At 42.5% G+C, this 13,388-nt stretch overlaps 1 protein-coding gene across 7 annotated transcripts in view; it reads right to left on the bottom strand.

Annotated features, from left to right (window-relative positions):
• LOC125453481 (interleukin-13 receptor subunit alpha-2-like) overlaps positions 1-12,072 on the bottom strand; it is a 69,248-nt gene extending 57,176 nt beyond the window's left edge. For 3 of the 7 annotated variants that reach the window (XM_048533152.2, XM_048533149.2, XM_048533148.2), the window contains exons 1-2: positions 11,712-12,072; positions 8,740-8,870 (exon numbers count right to left, since the gene is read on the bottom strand). Coding sequence is in view for 3 of the 7 variants with exons in the window: in XM_048533145.2 (XP_048389102.1) it covers positions 11,712-11,724 (13 nt within the window). In the remaining 4 variants the exon portion in view is untranslated. The remainder of the gene's footprint in view (positions 1-8,739; positions 8,871-11,711) is intronic. The other 4 variants (XM_048533145.2, XM_048533151.2, XM_048533146.2 and 1 more) reach the window with 2 other exon arrangements.
• Between the last annotated feature and the right edge of the window lie 1,316 nt (positions 12,073-13,388).

The raw sequence follows: 13,388 nt of genomic DNA, 5'->3' as shown, positions 1-13,388 counted from the left end.
AGCAGTGGTGAGGATCCATTGTATAATATTAACCACCTTAGCAAACCATGTCCCATGTAAATAAGGAATATAAACAAAGTTGCTGGAAAAGCTCAGCAGGTCTGACAGCATCTGTGAAGGTAAAAAACAGAGTTAGTGTTTCGGGTCTGGTGACCTGGTTCTGAGGACCCAAAATGTTAACTCTCTCTTCTCCTTCACAGATGCTGCCAGACCTGCTGAGCTTTTCCAGCAACTTTGATTTTGTTCTTAACTTACAGCATCCGCGGTTCTTTTAGTTTTCATTTCCCATGTAAATAATCCTACAATTAGGGTGAGGCCACTCAAGGGTAATGTTAGGAAACACTGTCCTTGTCACAAAGGATAGCAGAAATCTGTAACTGTAACTAAAGGATTAAAAGGCTTATTTAAAAAAGGCCAAATGAAAATTTCAACATTGTTGCAAAGCTAAAAGTTGTTGGTTTAAGAGTTGTGCAAACAAGACCAATGGGAACGCAGAAACAGCAGTAATCCATTCGCATCAACTTTGCCCTGCCATTTAACAGACCATGTCTAATTGAACACTTCAATTATTTTTACCCACATTATTCCATTACACTTTATGCTGTTGGTAATCAAAATAAAAATCTTTTTGTCAATATGCTCAGACTGAGCTTGTACAGTCTACTGGATACAAAATTCCAAAGATTCACAATCTTCTGAGCTAAACAAAATTCCTTATTTTGGTCCTAAATGGCAATCCCTTATTTTTAAAACGGACTCCTAAACCAGAGGGAACTTCTAACCTGAAATGAAACTGCCTATCTCTAAATTTTTTTTACGTTTCAATTAGATCATTTTTTAGTCTGCAACTCTCAAGAGCACAGGCCTAATTTACCTAAATATCCTCATAGGACCATCCCGCCATCCTGGGAAAAAAAGTCCTCATGATCCTTCATTGTCCTTCCTCTCTGGCAATAATATCTTCCCAGAGATAAGGAGACCAAAACCGCATGCTGGGTGTGATCTAATGAAGCAATGCCTTGCAATAAAGACCAGCATTCCATTAACCTTCCTATCTGCTAGCTGAACTTGCATGTAAGCCTTCAATGGCTTACTGATAAGGACACCTTGATTGCTTTGTACATCGACAGTTTCCAATTTCTCACAATTTAGGAGATACTCTGCACATCTGTTCTTCCTGCCAAAGTGGATAATCTCACATTTTTCTATATCATATCCCATCTGTCATGCTCCTGTCTGTTCACGAACCCTGTCCAAATCCTTCCAGAAACATTTTACATCTTTCTCACAGCAGATGCTTCTGTCTAGCTGTGTATCACCTATAAATTTACAAATATTACATCTGGTCTCCACATCCAAGTAGTTGATATATGTAGGGAATAGCTGTGGTCCATGTACTGATTCCTGCAGTATTCACGATTTGCCATTCCAAGTATAACTCGTTTTTTCCAACCTTCTGTTTTCTAACTGCTAGCTAAGCCTTAATCCCTTACCTACTGTACCATGTGCTACAATTTTGCAAACCAAACCCATGTGGGGACTTTATCAAAAGCCTTCTGAAAATTCAAGTATACTACATCAATTGACTCTCCTTTATTAATTTCGTTATGAACAAAAGTTTGTTAAACATAATATTGAATTTAAAAATCCATGCTAGCTACATGCAATCAAATTTTCTTTCAATCTAAGTGTCCATTTTTCACATCCTCTGTGATAGATTCCAGCATTTTCCTTACACCGGATGTTCGGCTGACAGGTCTCTGGGAATCAGGAGTTATGGGGAAAAGGTACGAAAGTGGAGTTGAGTATGATCAGATCAGCCATGATCCCATTGAATGGTTTAGCAGACCCAATGGACAGATGGCCTATTTCTGCTCCTATATCTCACAGCCTTCTGGTTAGATTTTCTCCCGCTGGAGGTGGTAATTGCTCAGCACTTGTGTAGCAGGTATATTACTGGCCAAGTCTGAATGTTGTCCTGGTCTTGCTACTGACTGCTTAATTTAGGTATTCTTGTACATGAGTTATAAGAAGTTAGAATGCATTGACGACATGTAGCTCAGAAGGCAAATGAATTTTTAGCCTTTTTTGCGAATGAGATGTTTTATTAAAATCAGCAAGTTTTACTGCAACTGTATATGGCATTGATGAAAACTGACCTACGGCTGTGCATATAGTTAAGGTAATGGCAAGGAAGTACGAGCAAGGAAAGGTTCATCCATGCTGAATCCTGGACAGAGCTGGTTATCTTATGAGGAATGCTTGAATAGATTGGGCCTATACTCGTTGAAGTTTAGAAGAATGGGAACAGGGGCAGGGCTTATACAATTAAAGGTCGGGCCCTAGGTAGTGTTCAAGAACAGAGTGACCTAGGGGCTCAGGTACACAACTCCTCGAAATTTGCGTGACATAGACAGGATCGTTAAGAAAGCATTTAGCACGCTTGCCTTCATACAGGAGTTAAAATGTCATGTTGAGGTTATACAGGATGATGGCAAGGCCTCTTCAGGAGTAACGTGTGCATTTTTTGTTGCCCTTCTATAGGAAGGACATTATTAAATTGGAGAGGATTCAGAAAAGATTTACCAGGATGTTGTCAGAAATGGAGGGTCTGAGTTATAAAAATAGGCTGGATAGACTAGGACCTTTTTCACTGGGTTGTAGGAAATTGAGGGGTGATCTTATAAAAATTTATAAAATCATGAGGGGCATAGATAAGGTATTTTCCTAGGGTACCTTTTCCCCATAATTCCAAATTCCCAGAGACCTGACAGCCGAATATCAGGTGTAAGGAAAATGCTAGAATCTATCACAAAGGATGTGAAAAAAAGTATTTTTCCTAGGGTGGGGAGTTCAAAACTAGGGGACATACTTTTAAGGTGAGAGGGTAAAGTTTCAAAAAGGACATGAAGGATAAGTTCTTTACACGGAGGCTAGTTTGTATGTGAAATAAACTGCCAGATGAAATGATAAATACAGGTACAGTTAGAACATTTAAATGACATTTGAATATCTATGTGAATAGGAAAGGTCTGGAGGGTTCTGGGCCAAATGCGAGCAAGTGGAGATTAGTTTAGTTTGGGAACATGATGGGTGTGGGCAAGTTGGACCGAATGGTCTGTTTCCATGCTGTATGATTATTTGATTCTAGATTCTAGAAACATACTAGATTCTGTTGGTGCTTGGCAGTGTAGATGCTGAGATCATCGTTCACTTGTAGGAAAAGCTAGAAACAGGGGACACTTAAGGAGTCTCCCATTTAAGACACAAATGAGAACAAATGTCTCCTGCTGGAGGGTCAGGACTGTTTGGAATTCTCACTTGCAGAAAGCAATGGAATCTGGCCATTAATGGTATTCAATGTAGATAGATTTTAATCAACAAGAGATGAGTGTTATGTGGCTGGGTGGGAATGTGAAGTCGAGAAAACAATCAGATCAGCCATTAACAATGAATGGTGGAACAGGTTCGAAGAGCCAATGGCTGATCCTGCTCCATGTTCAATTGCTACAAAATCAGTTTTGAGCTGTCATTAGTGTCACCAAGAACTGATTTCAAAATATCCAAATACTTCCTTCAAATCCTTTTCTCACATTTCTCTGCCATTACTGCATAGAGGATTCTAACCCTAGCAAGATGCTTCTCTCATTCCAGTGCCTGCTTTTTACTCTCTAAGTCTGGAGGTTGTGGGCTTAGAATCCAATGCATGAGTCTGCAGCAGAATCTAGTCTGATATTCAAGTGCAAAAATGAGAGATTGCTGCCCCGTTGGGGATGTGAGTTTCACATTGCCAAGGACCATGTGCCGTCTTAGATGGGCTTGAAAGATTGTCTGTTACTATTTCAGTGTCCTGGCTAATATTTAATCCTCAACTGAGGATCTTTTTTTTAAAACAACAGATTATCTGGTACACTTCTATTATTTACCATACTTCAAAAGTGCAGAACAACATCATGAAGGAGTGAAATTGCCACATTTTAATTCTCTAATACTCAGTTGGAGGATTTGGCAAGCAAGCTGGTCAAATCCTATTTAAATGATCTTTTAAGCATTTGTCTATTTACACTTGGTTATGGCAAGATGCCATAATGAGATGCACTCTCTATCCAACAACATCCCACACTCTCTTTAATGTCACTGGTAATGAAACATGATCAGGTCCCTGACCTTAGAAATTGAGACAAAGTTCAGGGTGGAGTGAAGGTATAATATCAGCTCGTTCTAATCCCATATCTATCCCCAAGAATTCAGTGGCCCAGACACCTGGCAGGTGACAACTTTGTGTTGGGTTATTAGTGCACAGAAGGAAGCAGTTCGGCCCATCACATCCATGATGGCTCCCTGAAGAGCAAGCCAATGAGAAAACATAAACAGCATGCAAGTCATCCAGAGCAGTGCAAGATCTTGTTACAAAATAGGAACTGCATGGTGACATAACGTCCTGTGTCATCAAGTGTTTGGTTTGAGACACAGCATGATAAGAATAGTATAACCCTTATCAGGATTTAATCTTCAGCTGTTGGCAGTTGCTGTCCAAGTAAACATTTCTCTAAAACTAATCCGACAGCTTCAGTATTCAGAACACAGAGGTATAGTGATAATAAAATGTGAGGCTGGATGAACACAGCAGGCGAAGCAGCATCTCAGGAGCACTGCTAGGAGATGCTGCTTGGCCTGCTGTGTTCATCCAGCCTCACATTTTATTATCTTGGAATTCTCCAGCATCTGCAGTTCCCATTATCACAGAGGTATAGTGGTTAGGTTTAGAAGAATGGGGGGCGCTGGGGGGAATTTTGGTGGAATCTCATAGTAACCTCTAAAATTCTAACAGGACCATACAGGGTAAATACAGGAAAGATGTCCCTAATGACTGTGTGGTCCCGAATCAGGGGTCACAGTTTAAGGATACAGGAATCCACACAGTAGGCCACTTAGGACTGAGATGAGGACAAATTTCTTCACCCAGAGAGTGGTGGGTCTTCAGCATTCTCTACCACCGAAAGTGGTTGAGGCCAAAATATTGAATGTTTTCAAGAAGGCGTTAGACACAGATATAAATCGTAGGCTAAAAGAATCAAGGGGTACAGGGAGAAAATTGGAACAGGATACAGATTTGGGTTATCAGCTATGATTACACTGAATGGTGAGACAAGCTCCTATTTGGATCCCAGCTGATGGTAAAACTTTACAAATGCAATCCGAGAATGAAACCTGACTTGATAGACCAAATGTTCAATTTTTGCAATAGTTGGTCACTGAAAACATGTTCATGTGAGTCTGCAGATGGTCTTTAACAGAAGACACGTTTATTGCACAAAAGGAAGAAAACAAACAAAGTACATCCTACAGTTAGAAAAAAAAATTAACTCAAGCAACCAAACAAAAGGTTCCCCAACAAAAAGAAAGTTGCTGGAAAAGCTCTGCAGGTCTGGCAGCATTTGTAAAAGAAAAAACAGATAACGTTTCGGATTCGGTGACTCGAGGAAGGTTCACCTGACTCAAAACGTTAACTGTTTTCTCCTTCACAGATGCTGCCAGCTCTGCTGAGCTTTTCCAGCAACTTTGTTTTTGATCCTGATTTACAGCATCCGCAGTTCTTTCGGTTTTTAAAGGTTCCCCAACATTGTCCTTTAACAGATATTCAATTCCATAGAAATTAAACTCCTATCTCACCTCCTTACATTTTTATTTACCTGGCTCTTCCCAGTATCTTTTCTTTGGACTGTCAAGACAACGTTACAATCCTTTTCAATGTTCACTGTTACAGCACAAACATTTCCTAATTTCGATAGCCAAATCTTCCCACTTCTAACAACTTGAAGATTTTTCTCCAAACATTCCTGCATTCAAAGCTTCCAAACTAAAACATATATTTTTAAAATTCAATCACAGGATGATGGCATCAATATCCAGGCCAGCATTTCTTGTCCATCTCTATTTGCCCAGAGGGCAGTTAACGTCGAACACATTTCTGTGAGTCTGGAGTCACATATATGTAAGACCGGGCATGGATGACAGTTTCCTTCCCCAAAGAACATCAGCGGACCAGATGGGCTTTCCCCAACAATTGACAATGGTTTCACAATCATCATTAAACTCTTAATTCCAGATTTTTATTGAATTCAAACTCCACCGTCTACCAGGGCAGGATTCAAACTCAGGGACTAATGCTACACCTCTACGAGTCATTAGGCAGGCCGCATTTCGAGTATTGTGTTCAGTTCTGGGCACCTTATTTAAGGCAGGATGTTATAATCCTGGAGAGAGTCCAAGGATTTTTACTCAAATGATAAACTGGGTAGTTTATAGCTGGTCTCCTTCTATACTGTAAAATTCTGTAATCTTTGATTGTACAATTATCTCATATAGGCCTTCCGTCCATTATAAGGAGAGAAGTGGGAATGTGTCATGATGTTTGCACAATGTTCATCACCACTTGCATCACCTCAGACACTGAAGTAATCAGTGTTCATTTGCGTGAGACTGGACTTTGCTGCTAACAGATAAGTAATGTTCACTTCACCCAAGAGGTAGGCAATAAGCACCTCCAGTAAGAGAGAAGCGAATCAGGGCTCTTTAGTATTAACGCAAGTGGTCCATTTAGCACTAAAAGCATTCTAAATAGTCACCACTGAGCAGAAACAAGGATAGAGTTTATTCCCACAAACCATACACCCATCTTCCCATTCCCCTTGCACACTGTGATGACAAGTGTGTGAAATATTGTGATGATGTCAGATCAAAAACAACAGCATTATCATGCCTAGAGATAACAAGGTGTAGGGCTGGATGGACACAGCAGGCCAAGCAGCATCAGAGGAGCAGGAAAGCTGCCGTTTCAGGCTTAGACCCTTTTTCTGAAGAAGGGTCTAGGCCCGAAACATCAGTCTTCCTGCTCTTCTGATGCCGCTTGGCCTGTTTTGTTCATCCAGCTCTATACCTTGTTATCTCAGATTCTCCAGCATCTGCAGTTCCTACTATCTCTGACGCATTATCATGCCAGTCTCTGATAGTATGGAAGGTCAGGAGTCACAGATGGACACATTCAGTCCAACTTGTCCATGCCGACCAGATATCCTAAATTAATCTAGACTCATTCGCCAGCATTTGGCCCAAATCCCTCGAAACCTATCCAGATGCATTTTAAATTTTGTATTTGTACCAACCTCTATCACTCCCTCTGGCAGCTCATTCCATACACACACCACTCTCTGTGTGAAAAAGTTGCTTCTTATGTCCCTTTTAAATCTTTCCCCTCTCACCTTAAACCTGTGCCCTTTATATCAAGTTTTGGACTTCCCTACACTGGCGAAAGAAAAACTTTGGCTATTCACTCTTTCTATGCCTCTCATGGTTTTATAAACCTCCATAAAGTGCCACTCAACCTCTGACATTCCAGGGAAAATAGCCCCAGCTTATTCAGCGTCTCCCAATAGCTTAAACCCTCAAACTCTAGCAACCTTCTTTTAAATCTTTTCTGAACACTTTCAAGTTTCACAACATCCTTCCTATAGCAGGGAGACGAGAATTGAACACATTATTCCAAAAGTGGCTAACCAGTGCCCTGTACAGCTGCAACATGACCTCCCAATTCCTATACTCAATGCACTGACCCATAAAGGCAAGTACCAAATGCCTTCTTACTTCTCTAACGGTGGCTCCACCTTCAAGGAAGGGTAAACCTGCATCCCAAGGTCTCTTTGCTTGGCAACACTTCCCAGACAATACCATTAGCTGTATAAGTCCTGCCCTAATTTGCCTTACCAAAATGCAACACCTCACATTAAGCCAAACTAGACTCCACTTGTCACTCCTTGGTCGATCGGCCCATCCGATCAAGGTCTCATTGTACACAGAGATAAACTTCTTTGCCATCTCCACCAGCAATTTTGGTGTCACCTGCAAATTTACTAACCATTGCTCCCATATTCAAATTCAAAACATTCATATTAATTACAAAAACACAGTGGACCCAGCACCCGATCCTTGCGGCGCACCTCTGGTCACAGGCCTCCAGTGTGAAAACCAACCTTCCACCATCACCCGCTGTCTCCTGTTTTCAAGCTAATTTGTATCCAAATGGCTAGCTCTTTCTGGATTCTATGTCAACTAACCTTGGTAACCAGTCTACCCTGTGGAATCTTGTTGAATGCCTTGCTGAAACCTGTATAGAGAACGTCCACTACTCTGCCTTCATCAATCCTCTTCGTCATTTCTTCAAAAAAACTTAATCAAGTTCATGAGACAGGATTTCACACATACAAAGCCCCCAATCACCAAATCAGTTGCAAAAGCTGAAATTGCTGAAAAAACTCACCAAGTCTGGCAGCATCTGTGGAGAGAAAGCCGCGTTAACGGTTTGGGTCTGGTGACCCTTCTTCTTTGCTGAATCTGTGTTTCTTTTGTTTTTTTTGTTTGGTATCAAATTGAGGAGATGCTTGTAACTTGGAAGTAACTAATTAACAAGCTATTGACCTTCTTAAAAAGTCAATTGAATGCAACTTTTAATTGCCCATTCATTATTTAAGTATTAAACAGGCAAGTGTTTCGGCAGAATGTCCACTGGGTCAAAATTCTAGCCACTGAGAACATGGCTGTACATAACAGCAGATTCTGTGACGGTGGCAGTATCTATATATTTCTAGATTTCATCTAATAACCTTTTTGAGCCTGCCTTAAGAAATAAACTAAGACATTAAGAGAGCATGGGTCTTTACATATGTAGTCATGTCAAATTACCTGTTAGTGCTTAATCCTATCTGCGATATGAAGTCCCAACTCTCAGTAGCAATCGTCGTGAGCAAATACTTTAACACCTTCCTGATGGTTAATCACTCATTAATTGTTCCAAAGATCTATGATTTGATGATCTGAAATGGAGAGAGTGTATCTGAGTTGTTATGGGACAGACCAAGCCCACTCCAAATATATAAAGAAGGTAGTCTAAAACCTAATTTTTTTCTTATTTTGTAGCTAAGTGCAAAGGGTTGTGTCCTGGATACAATTTGATTGGTCAAGCTACCAGGCTTGATGCAAAAAAAGCACTTTATTCAGACACTATAGTTAAAATACAGACAGAGGAAGGATAAAAGAAAAGAATTAGCTGAGCTGTACTCTATTGCTTCACAAAATAATATATATTAACTACCTACTAATAACCGTTCTAATACAGTTTCATCCCACACCCTTGGCAAAGGCAAATTCAGTAAAATAGATTGTCTCACATGTAATTCTAGCAGCAGGAAAGAGAACCCCAGCTTTTAGACGTAACAAAGAGAAAAATAAGGACCTCCACATCCAGCTTCAGGGCCCCAACAACAGCAGAAAACTAAACATTACGGTTCAGTCGGAGCTTCCAGGCTGTTTCTGCTGTTCCAACTCAAAAAAAATGCAGGGCCTCACAAACTGTTTACTTTATTGACTTTGAAGCAGACTGCTCTTCAGCTTTGCCTCAACCTTTTTTCATAAAAAGAACAAAATAGTATTGTCACAAGTGGACCACTTGTTTTCTGACACCATCTCAGCCAAAGCCCATAAAATCCAGCCCTTCATTGAGCCAGCTGTACAAGTACAGTAGTTACAAAAGCAGGTTAGAGGATGGGAATTCTGCAACACAAACAGGAAGAGCTGAGAAACTTGGCCGGTCTGGTCGCATCCATGTGGGGAGAGGCAGAGTTACTGTTTGGAGTCCAGTGACCCTTCCTCGGAACCCTGCGCTAGTTTCTGATTGCCAGCATTTACTGATGGGAATTCCGGGGTGAGTAGTTCATCTCATGGCTTGTCAAAGTCAGTCTACCAATTACAATACATATGTCAGGAATGTGATGGAACACCGCCCACTTTTCTAAATTGTTGCAGTTTCAATATCAAGCCCAAAGTAAGAGAAGAACAGTTGCACAGACTAAGGAGTGGGTAACAATCTGGATGGGATGACCCCCTATCCCCACCTATTGTTTATTATTTAACCCCTACCCCACCCTATTTTCAGCATAAAAGCTGGCATTTTCCTAGTTACCATCAGTTCTGAGGAAGGGTCACAGGACCTGAAACGTTAGCTCTGATTTCTCTTCACAGATGCTGCCAAGACCTGCTGAGCTTTTCCAGTAATTTTTAATTTACAGCATCTGCAGTTCTTTTTGCTTTTGAGGGACAACAGACAGCAGAGAACACTACCACCTTCAACCACTGATTTCCTACCCTAGTCATGTACCATCATCGTGACTAGAAACTGTAGTGGCTGTTCCTTTACTGTTGCTAGGTTAAAACAGTGAAACATCCTGCCCAACAGCACCGGAGATGTACCAGATGAATGGTGCCTCACCATCACCTTCTCCAGTGTTACTGGAGTTGGGCAGATAATGCCAGTCTTGTGAGTGATGACCTCATCTTGCAAACAAACAAAAGACAAGCTGCAATAAGTGTGAAGCATGTAAATCCTGCTGTTTGCAAGGAAGCAACAATATCTATGTCACTCAAATTAGCCAGCATTTTGATGACTCTTGTGCTTTGATTTTGATATCTTGGCTTTCATCCCTAAACACAGATACCTGTAAAACTTAGGTCAACTTCAACCTTCCGACAGTACACTGATTCAGCAAGCCCTGCGATTTATAGGTCCAATTTACATTTGCCAAGTGAGCTGTTCAATGCAAGTCAGGAGTCCTGATGTACTCTGCAGGTTGGCATCATGCCAAGCAATGGAATTCTGGAATATGGAATTTCTGAAGAAGGGTTGAGGCCTGAAATGTCAGCCTTCCTGCTCCTCTGATGCTGCTTGGCCTGCTGTGTTCATCCAGCTCTACACCGGGTTATCTGGGAATTCTGGAAAATTGCTCCTTCAAGGAGCTGCTAATCCTGAGGGACCAACTGAAAGCTGAGACTGATAGCTTTTTTGCTTTGCAAGATTATTAAGGATTATAGATGTGTGGTAATGGATCAATGTCAGGGATGGAGGGATGGAGAGATTGGCTTATCAGGAGAGGTTGAGTGGATTGAATCTGTGCCCATGGGTATGTAGAAGAATGAAAGGCAACCCTACTGAAACATACAAGATTCTACGGGGACTGGACGGGGTGGATACACAATGTGAAGTTCTCACGATAAGGAATTGGGCGTTTATGACAAAGATAAGGAGGATTTTTTTATTTTTCCTTTCAGTGAATCTCTGCAATTCTTTACCACAGAGGGCTGTTGAGATTGGGTTATTACATATATCCAAGATTGAGACAGATATTTTTATCAGTGAGGAAATCAAGGCTATGAGAAAAAGCGCTCGAAATAGTTTTGAGGATTATCAGATCAGCCATGATCTCACTGAATGGCACAACAGGACTCGCTGGGCTGAATGGCCTACATCTGCTCCTACATTTTCTGGTCTTATCGAATTAAGATGATTCACGATCTAGCTGAATAACACAACAGGCTGTCTTTTATGTAGTGCTATCTTTACAGTTTTGCTTTCTAAACCCAATGTAATCTCAAATTTAACCGGAGTTAATTTCTTGTCGTGACACACTTTGTGAGTCGAGTTTCAAACTCCAAATTTAGTCTCAAAAGATGCATAATCACCAGTCCCAGAACATTACTCATGACCGTCTCCACCCATCGCTTACCAAAGCACTCGCCCTTAATTCTGGCACCTTCCGACTTTCACCTGGCTGAGGATTACCTTCACACATCGCCAACAGGTCCAATAAAGATCACTCACTCACCGCTTTGAAACATACCAAGCCTCACTGGATCTCCTCAGCACCGAGACTGAAAAATCCGGGGTCTCCTCAGCAGATCCATCCCTCTGAAGCTTTCAGCTGTGGGATAGACAGAGATTGCAACCGCTCCTACCCAGGTGATGGGAAGGTAATGTTCGGGTCGGACCTCTTGCAAAGCAGTTTGAATTAAATCCTAAAAACGGCGGAGGTTTCACTGTTTTCGAGTGTAAAAGACTCCAGAATCGGGTGCCAAGCTCACTCGTGGGTATGATTGTCTTGGTCTGGCGGCTGTTTACAATAAACTCGATGGAAGTTGCACAAATGCAATGTAATTCCTGGCTGTTTCTGGTTGTGACTGATTAACCAGTCAGTTCCAAATGGAAGGCACGCCCTCCGATGGTAAAATCAAAGTTTTGCAGTGTCCTTCAAGGACCCACACCGCTCACAATTTATGTGCCACACAAAAGGCATTGTAAATGTTTACCTTTCAGGTTCTTGTAGCTGAATACACACCCATTGCAAAAGTAAACTGACTGAACACTCCCTGTTTAGAAATGTCCCTACGTATTATTGCTGCAAGCTTGTCTTAAGGGTCTAGGCCCGAAACGTCAGCTTTTGTGCTCCTGAGATGCTGCTTGGCCTGCTGTGTTCATCCAGCCCCACATTTTATTATCTTGTCTTAAAGGTGCATCGTTTTGTAAGTTTTCCTCTGAGTTATAGCAGCTGAAAAAGATGTTCATGAGGTCACACAGAGCTCTCACTTGTTCCCTGGATGTTTCCTCAATTGTAAGATTTTACTCTGACTGCAGCGCTTCTGATACGATTCCAGTTGCAGGCTTCAGCAGCGGGTTTTTAAATCAGCAGGTAGGTAGTCTCCGTGGGTTCTGGAGCGTCAACGGCAGCTTCAGACACAGCACAGGTACAGAGGTACCACCCCCAGGCCTCCTACCCTCCCTCGACCTCTTCATCTCCAACTGCCGTCGAGACATTAACTGCCTCAACCTCTCCACCCCTCTCACCCACTCCAACCTCTCCCCCGCAGAACGGGCAGCTATCCGCTCCCTCCGCTCCAACCCCAACCTCACCATCAAACCCGCAGACAAGGGTGGCGCAGTGGTAGTATGGCGCACTGACCTCTACATCGCCGAGGCCAGACGCCAACTCTCCGACACCACCTCCTACCGCCTCCCCGAGCACCAAACCATCATCTCCAACACCATTCATGACCTCATCACCTCAGGGGACCTCCCACCCACAGCCTCCAACCTCATTGTTCCCCAACCCCGCACGGCCCGTTTCTACCTCCTTCCCAAAATCCACAAACCTGCTTGCCCTGGTCGACCCATCGTCTCAGCCTGCTCCTGCCCCACCGAGCTCATCTCCACCTATCTGGACTCCATTCTCTCCCCTTTGGTCCAGGAACTCCCCACCTACGTCCGTGACACCACCCACGCCCTCCACCTCCTCCAGGACTTCCAATTCCCTGGCCCCCAACACCTCATATTCACCATGGACGTCCAGTCCCTGTACACTTGCATTCCGCATGGAGATGGCCTCAAGGCCCTCCGCTTCTTCCTGTCCCGCAGGCCCGACCAGTCCCCCTCCACCGACACTCTCATCCGCCTAGCTGAACTCGTCCTCACACTCGACAACTTCTCTTTTGACTCCTCCCACTTCCTA

This window comes from Stegostoma tigrinum, chromosome 6 (assembly GCF_030684315.1).
Source record: "Stegostoma tigrinum isolate sSteTig4 chromosome 6, sSteTig4.hap1, whole genome shotgun sequence".
In the NCBI taxonomy this organism is placed as follows: domain Eukaryota; kingdom Metazoa; phylum Chordata; class Chondrichthyes; order Orectolobiformes; family Stegostomatidae; genus Stegostoma; species Stegostoma tigrinum.
The sequence above is the reverse complement of the archived record's forward strand: the minus strand, read 5'-3'. Positions and strand labels throughout refer to the sequence as shown.